Raw genomic sequence first — 20,139 nt, 5'->3', positions numbered from 1 at the left:
CGACGTGGAGAGGGCGTCGCGATGCGTCAGGGGTGAGGCGGAGCGGAGCAACATTTCACCAGAAGCGAGTTGTCAGATCAACTGCAGAAGCTGCAATGAGCGGTAGAGTCGGCGGCCTGAGCCCCAAACAGGCTGAAACTCTCACTAAGGTAAGAGAAGAGGAAGGAAGGAGGGAGGGCATTGCAAGTCAGAGAGGGATCACAAGCAAACCGATCTGGGGCAGGTTTTATATCTCGTCTATATCCTACTAACAGATTCTCTTACATTTGGTTAGGGACTTTTTCGTGAAGATCTGCTCATTTTGTGATTACCATTCGCGGTTAGTTGGAACGTAATTCGGAAAATCAGTTCCTTCCTGCTGTGCAAACATAAACATCGACTTTGCACTGTAGGCCTTGTAAGGATGGGTAGCAACTGAGAGCAGGTGCTGGACACCGCCTGAGGCTGTAGGTGCAGGATTAAAAGGGTCCTCTCCTGCGTCGATCCCCAATACCGGGTTGCGAGGTAAAGGGTGGCTTTGTGTCCAAAAAAAACCCAACTGCAAATGTGCAAAAGGTAAGGACGAAACGTTATTACAGGTCATCTCAGGCCAGAAACTGGGGGTCCGATGTTTGCACTCACTCCGCTCCTCGATAACCTTTGGAGATAGTGTTACCACCCCAGCGCTGAAACATGGGAGAAAGCCTCGCAAGAGAGGCTGGGCTGGGAGGTGCCAGTGGAGGTATCGCGTAACATTGCTGGCCCTCAGCTTTCACATTCAGTTTTGCATAATTAATGCCATTGTCAATGCTGTGATAGGGAAGTACTGTCTCAGGCCACATTGTGTTGTATCATGATTTTCTTTAGAGAATGTGTTTGTAATGAGTGGCGTGACATGACTGCACACTGTGATTATAAACCTGGGGTATCACAGTTTATACTAACGCGACTGCAGTAATTAGAAATGAACATTATTTTGTTTGTAGAAATCAGTGTAGTCGCTGCAGCCGTTCCCAATCTCAGCTGCACCATTGTGGGAAGGCATCAGTTGAAAATCTGGCACTTAACAGGGAAAATTGGAGCAAAAATCATCCTCTTCCCCAGCACCCCCTCACCACGTGGACTTTCAAAGCTGCATTGTCAAAAACTTGGGAGAAATTACATGGGGCCAGGATATGCTGGAAACTTGCGCCATAGTATGGTGCGCGCTATTACTATTTGTGGGAAATTATGGCGTGAGTGACCCAGACCATTACTTGCGTCACGCCAAAATTTCCAGGGACAGTCTGCGCCGCTCCCTCCCCTGCCATGTGAACCTCGGCAGCAGACTGAGATTTCCACTTTCACAGCCCCGCCCCAACTGCAAAATCAGTGGCAATCTCTGATTTGCTGGACTAACTGCGCGAATCGTCGCTGTCACTGACCCTGAACCAGAAATCTGCTGGTGACCCGGCAGTGCCGTGAAGGATCCATCAGCTGTTCAATTTTCAATTTCGTGTTAAAAATACTTAGACACACAAATCCGTGGATTCCTAAAGTGTTTTGTAACTGACCAGTTGGAATGCAAGGAAACTTCATATGGGTGCAACATCAATGGTTTCCAAAGCAATAACGATCAAGTGATTTATTTACATTAGGGGATAATGATTGAAGCGATTTGTTTCCTGGTAGGGCCAGGGTGAGTTTTTTTTTAAACTGCCGCTGCCATGATTGCTGCTTTGGCTATTTGTTGGACCACAGTCCCATTTCTAAATCCGGGTCCTTGCAAGCGAACTGAACATGTGAGCAGAATCACTGATGGGATCTTTATTACCATGGGATCACGAAAGCAAAGATCTTCACTGTAACGGAGAGATTAGGCTTAGCCACAGGGCGTTTATATCAAGGAAGCAACATCAGTCAAACCTGAAATAACAACAGAAAATGCTGGAAAAACTCAGCAGGTCAGGCAACATCAGTGGAGAGAAATTTGAGTTGATGTTTCGGGTCGAACCCTTCTTCAAAACTGGAAAGAAAAGAAAATAGGTCACAGATCACAGAAACCTCACAGTGCAGATAGAGGCCATTTCGGCCCATCGAGCCTGCACCGACACATATCCCACCCGATCCCCGTAACCCCTACACCAACACATATCCCACCCTATCCCCGTAACCCCACGTATTTAATCCCCCTAACACTAAGGGTCAATTTATCATAGCCAATCAACCTAACCCGCACATCGAAGGCAGGGCTGCGATCGGACAAAAGAAGTGAAAGAAACAAAAGAGTAAAAGAGACAATAAAAGGTATTAGAAGCTAGACGAGATGGTAATAGGCTGAGATTAGGTGTAAAGTGTACTGGCAGGGCAAGAGATAGCTGCCAGGTGTGAGAGAGAAACAAAAGGAAAGGGGGGTGGGGGAAAGGAGTGGAAAAATTACAAGAAAAAATGTAATGGGGCCGAGGTTATGATCTGAAATTGTTGAACTCAATATTGAGTCTGGAAGGCTGCAAAGTGCCTAATCAGAAGATGAGGTGCTGTTCCTCGAGTTTACGTTGAGCTTCTGTGGAACAATACAAGAGGCCAAGGACGGTGAGGTCCGAGTGGGAATGGAGTGGTGAATTAAAATGACAGGCGACCGGAAGCTCGGGGTCACCCTTACGGACTGAACGGAGGTGTTCCGCAAAGCGGTCACCCAATCTGCGTTTGGTCTCCCCAATGTAGAGGAGACCGCATCGTGAGCAGCGAATACAGTATACTAGATTGCGAGAAGTACAAGTAAATCGCTGTTTCACCTGGAAGGGGTGTTTGGGGCCCTGGAAAGGGGGGAGGTATAGGGGCAGGTGTTACATCTCCTCCGCTTGCACGGGAAGGTGCCAGGCGAAGGGGAAGGGCTGTTTGGGGTGATAGAGGAGTGGACTAGGGTGTCTCGGAGGGAGCGGTCCCTACGGAATGCTGAAAGGGGAGGGGAGGGGAAGATACATTTGGTGGTGGGATCACTTTGGAGGTAGCGGAAATGCCAGAGGATGATCTGTTGAATGTGGAGGCTGGTGGGGTGAAAGGTGAGGACAAGGGGAACCCTATCGTGGTTCCGGGAGGGAGGGGCAGGGGTGAGGGTAGAAGTGCGGGAGATAGAACTGACACGGTCGAGGGCAGTGTCAACCACGGTAGAGGGGAATCCTCGGTTGCGGAAAAAGGAAGACACGTCTGAAGCACTGGTGTGGAAGGTGGCATCGTCGGAGCAGATACGGCGGAGACGGAGAAACTGGGAGAATGGAATAGAGTCCATGCAGGAAGCGGGGTGGGAGGAAGTGTAGTCCAGGTAGCTGTGGGAGTCAGTGGGCTTGTAGTGAATATTGGTCGATAACCTATCCCCAGAGATGGAGACGGAGAAGTCGAGGAAGGGAAGGGAAGAGTCAGAGATGGACCATGTGACGGTGAGGGAAGGGTGGAAATTGGAGGCAAAGTGAATGAAATTGTCAAGTTCGGGGCGAGAGCAGGAAACGGCACCGATACAGTCATCAATGTATCGGAAAAAGAGGTGAGGGAGGGGACCCGAGTAGGACTGGTCAAACCTGCTCAGGACTATATGCAACTTTCTCAACGAGCTACGGGTATCTGATTCCCCAATATAAGCATTGTATTGTCCGAAGTACAGCAGTAGCTTTACCAGAAGGATGATTGAGAGAGATCGACGTGTTAGGTTACAGGGAGACCTAGCAAATTAAGCACGTGATGCATCGGGCTCGGGTCAGGGCTCGCCAGCTGTCTGCAGATAATCAGCTACAGAGAAAGAAAGTTAAATGCAAGGAAAAAAGAAAGACTTGCATTTATATAGCACCTTTCATGACCACAGGATGTCTCAAAGCACTTTACAGTCAATTAAGTACTTTTTGAGGTGTAGTCACTGTTGTAATGTAGGAAACGCGGCAGCCAATTTGCACACAGCAAGCTCCCACAAACAGCAATGTGATAATGACCAGTTAATCTGTTTTTGTGATGTTGATTGAGGGATAAATATTGGTCAGGACACCAGGGATAACTCCCCTGCTCTTCTTCGAAATAGAGCCATGGGATCTTTTACATCCACCTGAGAGAGCAGGTTTAACGTCTCATCCAGAAGATAGCAACTCCGACAGTGCAGCACTGCACTGGAGTGTCAGCCTAGATTTTTGTGCTCAAGTTTTCTTACTCTGCCTGCATTCTACAGTTGACCATGGCTGTGGAAGGTTTTACAGTCCAGCATTTCAGGCACAGCGACAAAGTTCACTTACCGCTGGAAGAATAATATTAGGGTTCCAAATAATCGTGCAAGACTGTGAATTTCTTTTTGTTTCAATCAGTGATTGCCTTCTATGTTCTGGAACTTCAAGCACTAAAGGCAGACAAGCATTAGTCATTGGTTGCACTGCTCCCGATCCGCCGCTGTGCTTGCTGCAGCATATTCTAATTATTTTTCCAGCAAATTGTGGCGTGAATTCGCCACTGGAGGATTGAGGAGCACCGCCAATATTCTCACTGCAGTGAATTCCGGGCTGTATAAAGTTCTGTGTAATGGGGGGACGAGATGATGTGCGGCAAGTGGCTACCCAAGAAAGATTTCAAAAATGTCTTAACCAAAAGAAAAAGTAATTTTCTTGTCCATGAAGAATAAAAAATGTGAACTTTGCACACTGCTAGCACCCACACTCTCAACAATCTTGCTGTTCTGTTAAAGACAATTGTATAGGGATTGGCTTTATGAAGAAGCATTTTGTTTATACTTTATTTTATGTTACTTGTTTAGTGATATTTGTGCTGATCAAGGTGAGAGATGAGTGTGCTGGGAATGGAACATTTTTGCTCTTTGTGACAGCATTGAAAACTCCCATATCAGGTATTGCATGGGTTAGATACTGTGTCGAGTTCACCCTGCACTATTCCAAAAACCTCATTTAGCCCAAACCTCATAAGAGCACACTCACTGCACCTGTGTGACATTTCCTCTCCACGCACCGTCAATCCTAATAGCCTTTCGGGGTAATGTGTGCCAAATTTTGTACACCAGTGTCATGGTGCCACAAACCCCATTTATATTGGAAACTGGACTAAGATGGGCAAACCTCATTGCAGTTAAAACTATTAACAACCATGAGAGAGGAAATTCTGATCCCCTCAGAAGTATCTGGGCTGGATTAAAATCCAGATACTAGAGGTGAAAGTGGCAGTGTTCTAACCGATGAGATCAACAGTTTCCATTTCACTCAGTTTTTTTGTATTGTGATTAGTGACTATTAACATTTTTGAGCATCAATTCAATTGCTAACACACTTACTCAATGACCTATAAGGAAATGTTGCATGTTATTTCTGCACTGGAACTAACTCTTTGTTGAACCAAAGGTAAACACGGATACTTTAAGAACACATCCTGCAGACATAATAAATGTCCTGAATAGCTCTGTTTATCAAAGGGAATTAATTCGATTAAATTTGCATTCAAAATAACAGATTTGGATGTATGGAAAATTAATCTTCACATGAATTTGCTCTTATCAGGGTTCATCCTCCGTGACCTTTCAGTGCCTCAAACTGGTCTGTGTTTAGTGTAATTAGTTTAAGGCTCCAACAGTGTTTTCCTCCAAACAATTATTTTAAATAGTCAGAAACATTGATTGATTGATGTCATTTTCAAACTGCTAACAACATATTTGGATGTCATCTATTTGGTAAATTCAGTATTTCTCACGAGATACATATGTAGTGCGCACAATAGAGCACTGATTTGCAGCAAATACTTGTGCTTGCCAAACATAAGTGGGTGTTTTTATTACACAAAGCTCTTTATGACATGGATATCAAGCATTTGATGATCGCCTCTGGGATCTCTACCCAAAAAGTTTGCAAGAACAGACTATAAGGAAGGGCAAAGTGCTGGCGAAGCAGTATAAGTGCTTGTTCTGCTCTCTTGCGTCCTAGATGTCCTTAGTGTGTGATGCGCTATCAATTACTCATAAAAGACTGAGAGTTAGAAGAGTAACTAAAGGCTTTTATTAACAACAGAATGGAGGTCTGCCTCGAGTGGTCGACCGGTCCAGAAATACAAAGGGCTGGGGAGCAGTCACCTTTATACTAGGACCTGTGGGAGGAGTCAGCCGAGGCATGTCCAGGCATGTACACAGTGGAATACAAACAGGACAAACAGGAATACAAACAGTGGTTTACCACAGTGTGCTGATGGACTTTCAACTGTGTACGTGAAATCCGAGCAATCACATTTTTTCTGTCTGTTCCACAGTTCCGAGAGAGTATCCAAGATATCCTGCCTCGCCTCCCTGTTCAGGATGACCATTTCCTCCTGCGATGGCTCAGAGGTACCTTTATATACAATTGCATGGAATTCCCCTGTTGTGTTTATATCTTCCCAATTCCAATTTTTTCATGCTTCACTCATAAATGTAGCTTTCACCAGGATGCTTAGTTGTCAAACAGGAGTTCCACAAGATCAGATCAGTAGGGCACAAGCTAAACTGTGAGGCTGTTCTCCTCGCCCCATGCTAGCAGTTGGGTAAACTAACAGAACTAAATAACACTCAGAATTAACATGGATCTGTGGCCAATACAGTTTGAAAGAATTGACTAAAAGGGAGGGCGAAGTGCTAGCAAAGCTGTAGCAATGCTCGATTTGCACTCAAATTCTAGGCATGCCAAACACTGCTTTGTTACGTTGATGCTAAGAAAACTATGAGTTATCTTCTTTCTATCCCATCATTTTATTTAATTTTAAGCAAACTTACTTAAATGTTTGTTCATCGTTAACATTTCAGCAACTTTGGAGGTTTGACCTTCACCTTTATGTACTGTATTTCTTTGACAATCAGTCCATTTTACTGTGAGGTTTTCATTAGCATTGTGGACTGTATAAAAAATTCTTCTCAAACTATTTAAATCATTGTAGTTGGAGGCCATTGAATCATTTGTGTGGGTTTATTTAACTGTTTTCAATACAATGAAAGCAGATCTGCTTGTTCTGCATTTCTGTTACTATGTAGTGATTTTGCAAAGCACATCAACATTTGCACACAATGCAGACTTTTCCTCAACTACTGTGGTTTTGATAATTAGTTAGATAAGTAAAATCTTCCTGACAGTTATTGAGCATCACAAAAGCTAAGTGTGAGCATGTGGATCCAAGCAATGTTTCTGGAACATAAGCCTGTATTTTGAAGAATACTCAATCTTCCACAGCACCTTTATCAAACAGCCTAATAAGGTTTTGAAATTTCTATATGAGCTCTTTGAGTGTAGTCATGTGGCATAAATCTTAGGAGGAGTTTCAACTTATCTCACATAGTAATCCACAGTTAACTCCGGAAAGACTGTTGCACATAAAATTGGAACTCCTACGAGTGCATCGCTAATGCTATGTAAAATCTTGTATTACTCTGGAAAATATAACTCCTTTTATTAACAAGTAATGTGCTTTGGGGCGTTCTGAGGTTGTGAAAGGCGCTGTATAAATGCAAGTCTTTCTTTTAAACAGTCATATAATTGCTGTTGTTGTGGGTTTTGATACCATTATATTAAAATGGTTAATCTGTATATCTATTGCTTAATATAGTGGCAATTCAAGACAACACACAATTCTATTAAAAAATAAACAGTTAAGGCTTCCCTGATAGCTCACTGGATTTTTATGGTGAATTAATAGAAATAACTTGCATTCATGTAGTTCCTTTCGTGTCCACACCTCAAAGTGCTTCACAACCATTGAGGTACTTCTGAAGGGTAGTCACTGTTGTAATGTAGGGAAAGGCACAGAGCAAGGTCCCACAAACAGCAATGAGATAAATGACCAGACAATCTGTTATAGTGATGTTGGTAGAGGGCTAATTGTTGGGCAGGACATTGTGAGAACTCCCTTGCTCTTCTCCGAATAGTGCCATGGATCTTTTACGTCTACCTGATAGCATGGATAGGACCTCAATTTGTTCTGATCTCCTGCTGTAACTTCAGCGGGATATTAACAGACTACCTCAAGAAATGGCATAAACTGCCTTTTACGTAGTTCTTCTGGGGTTCCTCCTATCTCCTGCCAAAGTTAGTGAGGGAAATCAGGACAACCTCTACAGAAATTGAGAGCAAAGATGTTTTGTACAGACTCTATTTGCCATATATAAGCTCCCAGGGCCTAAGAAATTTTGGTTTCTCAAGAGATTTAGAAAATGGATAGTGGAATGCTTTCTCCATTGTTACCACCTCTCTGGCAGGAATCCCGTGGTCCAGTAAAAGGTAATCTGACCCATTCCATTGCTGGTTCTTGGGTACCCTTGGAACAGGTAACTATTGCTCATGTATGTAGAGGTGCCACATGGAGTAACCCCCATACTTTTATCAAACACTATTACTTGGACTAAGTAGCCATGGATGATAATGCCTTTTCGTAAATCTGTATTTCCTGCTGGAGTATGTTCCTCCTCCTAGTCCTACGTACTAATGGGTTTGTCTCCAGTGGTGTGTGGAGATACTGAATAAAAAGGAAAGATACCTTACCTTGTACAGTAGCATCATCCTCATTCATTCATCAGGCGCCTCCCCACACCTTGCTTTCATCTAGACATCCACCCAGCCCTTACAATGGACTCACATATGACATTTTTGTTTTGTTAGTCTCTTTTGTATTGTTAGTAAAAACAAATTGTTACTCCTGCGCGCTGCTGGAGTCCTTTTATATGGTGTTGGGGGAGGGGTTACCATGTGGGTCAGTGCTGTTTGATGTCACCCAATTTTGTTAGCATGCCAACATAATGGGCATTAACTACAACTTGGTTTCCAAGAACATTATACAGCTTAGCTCAAATCCAGCAATGTGTGGAGACTGCTTCCATTTTCAGAATAAATCCCCTAAGGGGAAGTGGTGTTTCCGTCTCCTTCCATAAGACAGATTCCCCAGTGACAACACTGTCCATGAAAAAAGACAGAGTCGAGCAGATGGATTTTCTCTGCTGCTTGCCTGCCAGAGCTACAATATTCCATTGCTGAGAAGATTATGGCTTTGTAAAAGAATGTTGTTTTCTGTAACAAGCAGCCATGAATTTTCTAAATATTGTAATTCCAATTCTTCCACCTTCCTTTCTGCCATCTTCACCACCTGGGTCAGTGGGAGTGATTACCAAGCTAAGGACCTGAATGTTTTAAATTGAAATTCAACCCTTATAGAGAAAACTTGGGTGGACAAAATAATACTTTGGTGTGATTAATGGTTCTTGGGAGTGCTGAAATTACTGCCCCATTTATGAGCCATCAGTCTAATTCGGTCACTATCTGCTTGCAGTGTTTCAGTTAATCTATTTCTTTCAGATGATATGTTAACCACTTTGTTGAGCATGGTGCCAACAGATGGGGGAAAACATTTTTGCATGACATCTGCCAAGTTATTAGTGAAGGCGGAGAACAGATTGGGGACAGACTGACTGGGACTTTTCATAATGGTGAAGGCTAGATTTCATAATGGTGAAAGTCCGTGTTTGTTGTTTATTTGACAGGGGATAGAATGTTGTGTAACAGGTTTCCAGGTTGTATCCTGAGGCTGGTGTATGCTAGTTTGTTTGTAACTGCATTTATGGCATTCTTTGAAATTGAAATCAGTTTCTTTTATAAGGGCCACCCAGCGTCAGGATTGCTTAGCATTATAGCAGCTCGTAAATCCTTAATTGATCAGTAAACTCTGCCTTGCTGTCCCATTCATAACCGTGACAACCCAGTCAATGCCGCTTAAGAAGGAGGAAGGTAAAACTGCACAAAAAATGACTCAATTTTCATCTTCATAGCCTGGGCAGTAATCTGGCTCAGCGGATCGGCCGCTTGTTATAGAACCTGCTGATTTATGTTCCATTGATTTCTATAATAGGCGGGCGATCTGCTCTGCCAGATTACTGCCCAAGCAGTGAAGGTGAAAATCTACACTATGTAATAGATTGACTAAACAGGGTCGTGAAATTTGGCCTATATATTTTATAGAAAGGAAATTCATTTGAGTTCACTTTTTTAATCTAAACACAAAAACAGCCAAGGCCAGTAAGAAGCTGTTTGGTCAGTTGAAGCTGGTCACGCCAGCTCCCTAGATCCTCATCCCAGCATCCAGCTGCATTTTGAACACTCCCAATGTCATTAGTCTAGAAATCATTGTGTGCACTATTACTTACTAAAGCTTTGCAACACACTTGTCAGACAGCAATTGGTTTATTCACAAAAGCAAAATACTGCGGAGGCTGGAAATCTGAAAAACAGAAAATGCTGGAAATGCTCAGCAGGGCAGGCAGCATCTGTGCAGAGAGAAACAGAGTTAACATTTCAGGTCAATTACCCTTCGTCAGAACTGGAAAAAGTTAGAGATGTAACAGATTTTTAAGCAAGTGTAGGGGCAGGGAAAGGGGGGAGGAGAGGAAAGAACAAAAGGGAAGGTCTGTGATAGGATGGAAGGCAGGAGAGATTAAAAGACAAAAGGGATGATGGTGCAAGGCGAAAGGAGATGGTAATGGGACAAGTTAAGAAACAAAAGATGACTCTAGCTGAGGTGTAAATGGCACTGGCAGAATCATCAACAGCTGCCATGTGAGAGGAAAAAAAAAGTAGGGGCCGAGGTTATGAAGAGAGGTTTAGGGAGGGAATTCCAGAGCTTAGGGCCTCGGCAGCTGAATGTACAGGAAACTTTGTGATATCCGGCACCGACGGGACTGAGCTGTTGCCGAGCTATCAAAACTGCCAGACAAACCAGCGCTAATGTTGAAGCATACGGAGGTTTTCAGCTCCGTATCTGGCAACAAACACTGTTGCTTAGCAACAGCTTCTAAACAGTCGCCCGTACCTTGGAAGTGTCTCTGTAGCTTAGCAACAGCTTCAGAGAGACTTTGCAGAGCCTGACTGTTGAAAAAAAAGCCACGAGAAGAAGAAAAAAACCTAACAAAATGGCTCCTGATTTCTGCCGGTGGATCGAGGTTTCTGGACATTCAACCTCCGGATAAACCAAAGCTTCCTGTATTAAGTTTTTGTACATTAGTATCATAGTCAATAATTTCTAGGCTGAAAAGATTTTCAAAAATATGTTGTGGAATTTCATTGCTTACTTTTATAATTGGATCATAGAATATTAACTTTGTGACTAGTTCAAGCTAGAATAATTGTTCAAGCTTTCCTCAATTCAATTGGTATTTTCCATACCTGTTTAAATGTGATTTATTGCTATTGTACAAACATGAACTTTAAGCTAACAAGAGATAAGTGTGGCATAGAAATTTGCCTGTGATGACTGAAGTGCAATGCCCAAAGTGTAATAAGCAAAACGTGTGCTAAATGTAAGATTTTCATGTGTACACACTAGTGGATGTCCTGTAGCGCTGGAGGCATCAATAGGTGCACTGGTTTAAAATGCCATCTTCTGCTCCAAACTGCTTAAGACATTCTGATCACATAACTATTTCAAGACACAAGTGTAACTCTGTAATCTCTTTACCCTCACTTAAACACAGCATATTATCATACTGCTATCAGAGTATTATGGGAACTGCAAGATTCAGTTCAACCCTAGAGCAGCAAGGCAAAACACTTCAATCTCATTCAGATCTGAAAACTGTCTAAACAGGCACATTGAAAATTCAACAACTCAGCAGCAACACCAAAGGGAATGATTCAATCAACAAGGGAAGAGTTAGCTCCAGCTCATTATCAGATAGTGAAGAGCTGAACACTGCAACACTACTATGCTATTCAGTGGAAAAGGAGATAAAAGTGGTGGCCAAGCTCACCTATGCATCAGTTACCTGTTTGACACACGTGTGGGCTTAAAATTGGTTGATACTACAGATTATTCCTATGCTAGTCTAGAAGAAGGTTGAGGCAAACAAGTTGAGGGAGGAAGTAACCTTCATGGTCACTGCCGGCGTCGACCCTATGGTACAGAGTGCTGCAGGTATCCTTGGAGCTGATGGTAAAGATTAGCAACTAGCTCCATGCTGACTGGAGCATCTTAAGGCAGTTCTCCATGGTCATTGCTGGGTAAGTTATCCCTTTCTGTCAGAGCCTGTAGATTTGGTTAGTGGTATAACAGCAGGTATATTAGTGTGGATGTGGTGCCATCTCCTTGGCATGCTTTAATTCATCATGTACCACTTTGACCTTGAAATACTATCCTTGTTGCGCTTCCAAACCAACTCCTAACAATCATTGTAACTTGACTTGTCACCTGCCATGGGATTATTGTCAAGGATGGACAAACCTTTTTTTTTCAAATTTAGAACTTCAAAATGTGAATTTGCAATGTGGTGAGGACACTTTAAAAGTGAAAAGAAACTGAATTGGAATTGTTGATACTGGGTATGGACTGCCTCAGCTCTTTGTGATTGGCTGCAGGTCACATCTTTAAATAGCAAGCGTGTCCCATGCATTTCTTCCTGTGTAATTTTAAACTTGCACCTGGAACCTGTTCTTGTGGTTGCCAGTGGTCTCGGGCTCGACCATCCTGCAGTGATGCCAGACCCGACCTACTCTGTCTCGGTTTCATAATGGACCCGACCTGCTAACTCCTGATACCACGATGGATCTGACCCGCTCCCTCCCGCTGCTATAATGGACCCCTGCCCACTCCCATGGCCCTGGCTCAAGCTCCGCCAGCTCTCCATAATCAGGAAAAAACTATTTATACTTAAAGCCACAAACCCATGGCACTTAGGGTGTAATTTTAACTGAACTCACCAGGGTGAAAACTGACAGGATTGGGTTGGGTGCCCATTTTGCTCCCTGCCTGATTTTTTTAAATTTTCCACTGACTTCAATAACCCAAGCTGAAAGCATGCTGCATTGTCTGAGATGCCATCCTTTAGATGAGATGTTAGCCTGAAATTGAATTTGCCTGTTTAGGTGGGTGTTAAAGGTCCTAAGGTACTAGTCAAAGAAGAACATGATGTTTTGGTATCCTGGCCAATATGCCTCACTCAACAAACAGCATCAAAAATGGATTAACTGGTCAGTCCTCTGCTGTTTATGGGACCTTACTGGTGCACTGGTGCAGAATGGCTGGTGTGTCTGTCTACGTAACAGGTGTCACTACAATTTAAAAGTAATTAATTGCATGGAGTAATTCCTGTAAATTCATCAAAAGTAATTCATTCCATTCTAACACCTAATTGTGAAGTGCATTGGGACATTTTTTCATGAAAGGAGCTACATACATTCAAGTTGTCGCTGTTGAACTGATTTGATGTGTTGAGGTGTTTTATAGATGCAAGTATTATATAATAATGATTTATTATTAGAGGAAAGTTCGCAGGCCACATTTCAATATAGTGAGTGAACAGTGGCCTATAAATAGCTGTTCCACCTTCTATAACTTAATATGAGAAATGCTTGGGGAGTTAAAGAATTTTTCTACATCCATCCCATCACACTTTGGGGGAAAAATTCGGCTGATTTGGCGCTAACGGGGCGCAAAGCAACTAGCGCCTGGGCGCGGCACCGCCAACACCTCCCGCGAAATTTAGTGGCGGCGGCAACCGTTAGCGCCCCACGGCGATGACGTAATTGCCTTGCGCAGCGCCCCACTTGCGCCCCGGCTGTGATATTCAGTAGCGCCCCCCGACTTACCGCCAGACGCTATGTCTGACAGGGTCAGGGGGGCCTACCTGCGGCCAGGGTGGCGCAAATTAAAGGAGGTGCCGGGCAGCCATTTTTGTTGCTGGCCGCCTGCCAGCACCTGCCCCCATTGCTGTCCCCGTCCTTTTGTGCAGCCCCTCCGCGAGGTGCCGGCTGCGCTCCGTGAGCCCAGCACTTCTCTTGAGTGCTGGGCTCTTTTGCCATCACTCTGATCCCTGGTGGCCCAGCTGGGCCCCAGCTTGAGCTGTGCTAGACCCCTCCCCTTTAATAAAGGGAGGAAGGCCTGCAGTACCATGGCACTGCGGCATGTAGCGCTGTGATATTAGCACCCCCGCAGCCCAAAATTCACTGGTAGTGCCCCAAGAGGGAGGCGGGGCGCTTCCAGTAGCGCCCCGCCTCCCTCTTGGGGCACTACCAGTGAATTTTGGGCTGCGAGGGTGCTAATTTTTTCGGGGCGCTAAAAGTAGCACTCCGGCGAAGTTAGCGCCCCAAAGGGGGCACGACCCAATTTTCCCCCCTTTTATCTTTTAAGTTGTCGAACCCATGCATTAATATAAGATAAGATGTTATATCTATAAAAAAAATTTGTATTACTTTATTGTCTTGTGTTATCATTGGGTACTATACTTTGATAAAGAAGTTGACCTTTGTATCTGTAATGGAATTGATTCCGTGGATACAGAACGTTGTTTGCTCACAGTCTGAGGGGAAAGATAACAACTGAACACAGTTTACAATGATTTTCATCATGCGAGTTGGACAATTATGTTCAGGGAGGTCCCAAACTTGAACAGCTTGGGGCAAATAAAAAGGCCAATAGATAGTTTTCATGTGAAATGTGTTTCTTACAGCAACTAAGAAAATACAGCCAAATCCATGAATATGCAATGCCGATAGAGGGAAAGAAATTCAGATTCAAGACACTCTGGGTAATTCTTGCACACCTTCCAGAACATAAATTAAAAGTGGGGACAGTAACAGAAACATATGTCAATTGAAGGAACTTTGTGCAGGAAATTACAATTTCAGATGAACATATTTTGCTGCCATTCCCACTCCCACTGATGGTTCTAAAATCTGTAAAATATGATCGGTGAATAAGATAAAAGTTCACAGTTTGTATCTCACTACTCTCAAAACACAAAGGAAAGACACGAAGGGGGAAATGGAGTTCAGGTGAGGGAAATGGTGCTATAATTCTGAAGGTGGGGGAAGGAAATGAGGAGCGCACCTGACCGAAAATAGGGAATAAATGACTGCAACCCCGGAGGTGGGGGAAGCTGAATCTGTGAGTGAAAGCAGTGACTAGGTGGTTGTGACTGAGGGTTTGGTGAGTGGAAGCATGAAGTCTGCTTCACTGCCTTCCATCTGGTCATTATTCTACTTTATTTTATGTGCTGCGCCAAAGGTTTCGTAAGTTAAAGCTGCTTTTCTGCTCAGTGTTTAAACTGAAGCTTCATCTTACGTGTATCTCTGATTGAGCAATACCTTCTAAAATGAGAATTTAAAAAAGTGACTGAAAACTTTCCTTATTTGCAGCCAGGGGTTTCAACCTTCAGAAAGCGGAGTTTATGGTTCGCAAGGTAGGAAAAACTGCTATTAAAAATTGCATAAGTACCCATTTTATCTTCAATATAAACTAAGAGCCAAGCCCTCCCACTTTTTACATTTTTTTCCCCACACTTCATTCCCTAGATGAGACAGAGGGGAGTGGCAAGTGTTGTTCCTAAACCTCTGCCTATGTTTCTTGTGATGTGAGAGTGCCCTGGTTGCTTTAATTTTCCCTTCCTCTCTTTGATTGAAACTTTTATCAATGACATGGCCAAAATCATTAACTTGCTGTTTGAGGAATTTCAGCTGCAGACTCTTATCCTATCATTACATGGTGCAGTACACTGAAGCACCAACACTGGCTAGATTCATATTTTGTGTAATTAAATTATATCCTAGTTATCCTTCCCTTTGGGGTTCTCCTGCCTAACACCTTCTCCGGGCTGTTTAATCGCTCTTCTCAAATTGATTATTTAAACGATTCACTGAATGTTGTGATACATTTGGTGGTCGTGCAGACACTATCTTGCTTCAGGGTGTTTCAGCATTTTGTTCAGTAATAGCTGATGTTCTGCTCAACAGACTCAGTCCATTCGGATTGTACTTTGCTGGCAATTCACAGAATCTACAGTGCAGATAGAGGCCATTTCGGCCCATCGAGCCTGCACTGACACATATCCCACCCTATCCCCGTAACCCCACGTATTTAATCCCCTAACACTAAGGGTCAATTTATCATAGCCAAATCAACCTAACCTGCACATCTTTGGACTTGTCCCCATCGATTGCTCAGCTAATAAACTAAAGGCGAAATATTCAGTAGCTTGTTCTTAAATGATGTTGCTAAAATGCTGCAGCATGCTCATCAAGCTGCTCGACCTCCATTAATTTTATGTCCATAAATGATTATGTTCAATTAGTTGGCATGATGCCGCACTAAGTAGGGAAATAACTTTTCTTCCCGTTTATTTTAAGCATGTAGAGTTCAGGAGACAGATGAAAGTTGACACGCTCACCAGTGACTGGGAACCTCCTGAGGTAAGACTGTAGCTCTGTGCATCTTGGAAAACAGAACTTTGAGATCTGACTCAAATCTGATTAAACAGATGAGTGAACCCTGAACTTTGAACTGAACATTATGGTTATTAGTGCATATTGGGTATCTTCCATTACTTGTCTCTGTTTAGATGCTGTAGATAATGTTTCCAAGAGAAAGAGTTATGACCAAATATCTAAACTAATTCTAGCTACATTTTATAGAACTGTATATACTAATACTGTAATGAAATAGAATACAATTAATATGGTGAGAAGCCCAGTGGCACACTGACTTATAGCACTGAGAACCTATTTTGTGTTAGCCTGGTTTGCAGCCATAACTGAGGATCCCAAATGGTGTTGTCACATTTCAAGATTTTTTAACTATTTTCTCCAGATTAAATTTGGTATTAGTTCCTATTAAGATGTTTTTATTATGTTAAAGTTAGCTCTCAAGAAGTTAAATCCACAACATTCAGGCTTTTGGTGATGCAGATTAGATCCAAATGAAGCATCTAGAGAGAATAGTGTTTAATGAACTGGCTTATTGGTTTGCAGTTGGCCTCGTCTCGCTAGAAAGTTTATCAGCCTGTTGTCCGGAAGATAGAAGAAATACACGTAAGGGCATGTTTGAGATCCAGTACACACAATGAGGGGTCTCGTTGTTGTGACCCTGGGTCATGCTAGATATTGGGCAGTAAAGGTAAACTCCGGATCATAGGGGTATGGGGTTTGCTCCATATATCTAGAACATACCTGAAATTTGTAACAGGTGTGCTATCTCCCTATGTAAGGGACATAATGGAAAAGGTGGAAACCTTTTGGAAAGGGAGGGAAACCAGCCACAAATGATATAGGAAAGGGCAGGGTAGAGGTCTTAAAAAAGTGGCGGGGGGTTGAGGAGTTAGATTCTAGATTAAAATGCGCAAGATTAGGCAGAAACAGATTAGATAGGTGTCCCATTTTGTGATTTCAGACTATGCTGCCACAAGGGTACTTTGGTGTAATATATGTTAAAAATGCTATAATTGAGCTAAATCTTGCTCTCAAATTCACAGGACAGCAGGGCTGATGGACGTAGATTAGGTTTCAGATCAGCTGTCCAGATCAGCGTCCTGGAGACAATGAAAGTTAGTTTGATGTTCCAATGATCATTCACACTTATTGCCCCTGCAACAACTCTGTTCATTTGAATTGTTGTGGATGACTGCTTAAATTGACAGCCAACAAAAAGAGAAAACTGGGACTGCAGTCAGTTATATTATATATGGCTGCTTACACTAGGTATAAGTTTATAAACATGCGCATGTCACTCACAAGATAGGTTTGTATCTTGATGAGAATACTTCAGCTCAATTGACCCCACTTCTTCCAGATACTGTCTGTGATAAAAATGATAACTTCCGGGAAGTTATGTCATCACTTCCTGTGGACTATGAACTGTGTACATACCTCACTTCCTGTCATATGTCACTTCCTGTTGGACTGGTATAAATACTGGTCTGTTCAGTATTGTAAGAGGCTTCTACCAGAGGCATGGTAAAGACCTCTCTTGTGTATATAGTGTGTTTATAAGTTACTTAAAGCTTACTTTAAAGTTACTTGATGGTAAGTCTCCTTTTTCTTACATCAATTTAAGTAACTTAATATTTACACTGACAAATACTAGACCTTCAGACAAACTCGGAAGTTAAGGATCCAGGGAACCACCCATCATGGAGAAAATCCTTAGACCTATTCGTCTGGACTTGGACCCGAATACACCAGCAGCTGGCAGGGTATGGAAGCATTGGTATCGTACTTTTGAGAATTTTCTGGATGAATGTAAAGCGGATGCTCCTGCTAAATTGAAGGTACTTGTCAATTATGTGACCCCAAAAGTGTTCGAATATGTTGATGACTGGGATAATTACGAAGAGGTGATTCGGGCACTTAAGAAACTGTATGCGAAGACCCCAAATGAGGTCTATGCTAGACATCTACTGGCCACAGCCCGACAAGGGCCAGGGGAATCAATTGACGAATTCCTGCAAGAACTTCGCAGGCTCAGCGTAGATTGTAACTTTCAGGCAGCCTCAGCTGAGCTGTACCGCCAAGAAATGATTCGTGATGCTTTCATCTGCGGGATTGCCTCTCCATTTATACGCCAGCGTCTACTAGAAAGTAAAACACTTGAGCTACAAAAAGCTTTTGACCTAGCTTGTTCACTGGATTTGGCAAAGAGAAATGCAGACCTCTATCAGCTGCCCAGATCTCGATCTGCTGCTGTAGCTGCAACCAGACAATTCAAGCGGTCTCAGGTGAACCCTATCATGGGGGAATCTAATTCTGATAATTCTGATGAAGAAGAGGAGGACGACCCCACTTTAGCAGCCTCTTGGCAATCTAGGAAGGAATGCTTCTTTTGTGGAGATGCTTTTCACCCTAGGAAAACCTGCCCTGCTCGCAATGCAATCTGCAGTTATTGCGGGAAAAAAGGACACTTTGCTAAAGTTTGCCTATCAAGGGCCTCTACGAGGGCCAATCCAGCTAAGGCCTACCGAACTGCCCCAATTAGGGCCTATCAAGATGCTCCAGCTAGGACCTATCAAGCTTCCTCTCGAGCTCTCTCCCGAAGAAGCACACCGAGAGTTTTAGCCACTCTCTGTGCAATGACACCAATTACAGCTGCTTGCCCACAGAACCTGTCTCATGCAGCCACAAAAATTTCAATTAAAGGGCATACCTTAGATGCCTTAATTGACTCAGGAAGTACTGATAGTTTCATTAAGGAACAGATTGTTGCGAAATTGAAACTACATGTCTTCCCATCGGACCAGGCAATTGCGATGGCCCAGTCATCACTTAATACCAGAATCTCCGGCTTTTGTGTTGTTGATATGACACTTCATGGTCGTATGTATCCCTCCACCCGACTTTCGGTGCTCAAGGACTTATGTAGTGATCTCCTCTTAGGGCTGGACTTCCAAAAACAGCATAAGAAACTCACCATTGAGTTTGGTGGATCCAAACCCGGACTTACTATTTCTAATATACCGTCTAAATTACCATTTTGTGCATTATCAGCAGCTTCACTTGATGAACCCTCATTATTTGCCAGTATTCCGCCTCAATGCCAACCGATAATAACGAAATCGCGGCGCTTTAATCAGGAAGACCAATCTTTTATTGCGGCTGAAATCTCTCGACTTCTAGCAGAGGATATCATTGAACCATGTTCGTCGCCCTGGCGGGCTCAAGTCGTCATTGTCAAGAACCCTCTAAAACCTCACAAACAGCGACTATGCATCGATTATTCGCAAACCATCAATCAATATACCGACTTGGACGCCTACCCATTGCCACGCATTGATGATATGGTTAATAAACTGGCCGAATACAAAGTGTTCTCAACTTACGATTTAAAAAGTGCCTATCATCAGTTACCCTTGAAGGTCTCAGATAAGCAGTACACAGCCTTTGAGGCTAATGGACGGCTGTACCAATTTCGTCGCCTCCCATTCGGGGTTACTAATGGAGTGGCTGTCTTTCAACGGGCAATGGATGGCCTGGTTAAGCAGGAAAACCTAAGGGACACTTTTCCCTATCTTGATAACATTACCATTGCAGGTCACGATCAACAGGAACACAACTCCAACCTCCAAAAATTTCGGGATGCCCTCCATCGCCGTAATTTGACCCTGAATGAATCCAAATCTGTTGAGTCGCAACCGACCATCAACATCCTTGGCTACTGCGTAGGCAATGGTATCATTAAGCCAGACCCAGAAAGACTTCGCCCGCTCCAAGAGCTCCCGTCACCTAAGAATCCGGCTTCTTTACGTCGGGCTCTCGGTCTGTTTGCATACTACGCTAAATGGATTCCTCATTTTTCGGACAAAATCCAACCCTTGCTGCATGCTAGATCATTTCCACTGGGAACAGCGGCTGTTGCAGCCTTTAACCTTCTCAAAAAAGTTGGAGAAAG

General features: G+C 43.3%; 1 protein-coding gene across 6 annotated transcripts in view; it reads left to right on the top strand.

Moving 5' to 3' along the window:
* LOC147104315 (SEC14-like protein 2) overlaps positions 1–20,139 on the top strand; it is a 58,546-nt gene continuing 38,407 nt past the window's right edge. The window contains exons 1-5 of one of the 6 annotated variants that reach the window (XM_085961539.1): positions 74–149; positions 4,745–4,834; positions 6,235–6,310; positions 15,123–15,166; positions 16,110–16,172. In XM_085961539.1, the coding sequence (XP_085817665.1) occupies positions 15,155–15,166; positions 16,110–16,172 (75 nt within the window). In that variant the 5' untranslated portion in view covers positions 74–149; positions 4,745–4,834; positions 6,235–6,310; positions 15,123–15,154. Of the gene's footprint in view, positions 150–4,744; positions 4,835–6,234; positions 6,311–15,122; positions 15,167–16,109; positions 16,173–17,841; positions 17,951–20,139 lie in introns of those variants that run through there. The other 5 variants (XM_085961538.1, XM_085961536.1, XM_085961535.1 and 2 more) reach the window with 5 other exon arrangements.

This window comes from Somniosus microcephalus, chromosome 19 (genome assembly GCF_052327205.1).
Source record: "Somniosus microcephalus isolate GS21.2 chromosome 19, FLI_Smic_1.0, whole genome shotgun sequence".
Lineage (NCBI taxonomy): Eukaryota > Metazoa > Chordata > Chondrichthyes > Squaliformes > Somniosidae > Somniosus > Somniosus microcephalus.
Note: the sequence above shows the minus strand (reverse complement) of the source record. Positions and strands in the feature narration are given on the sequence as shown.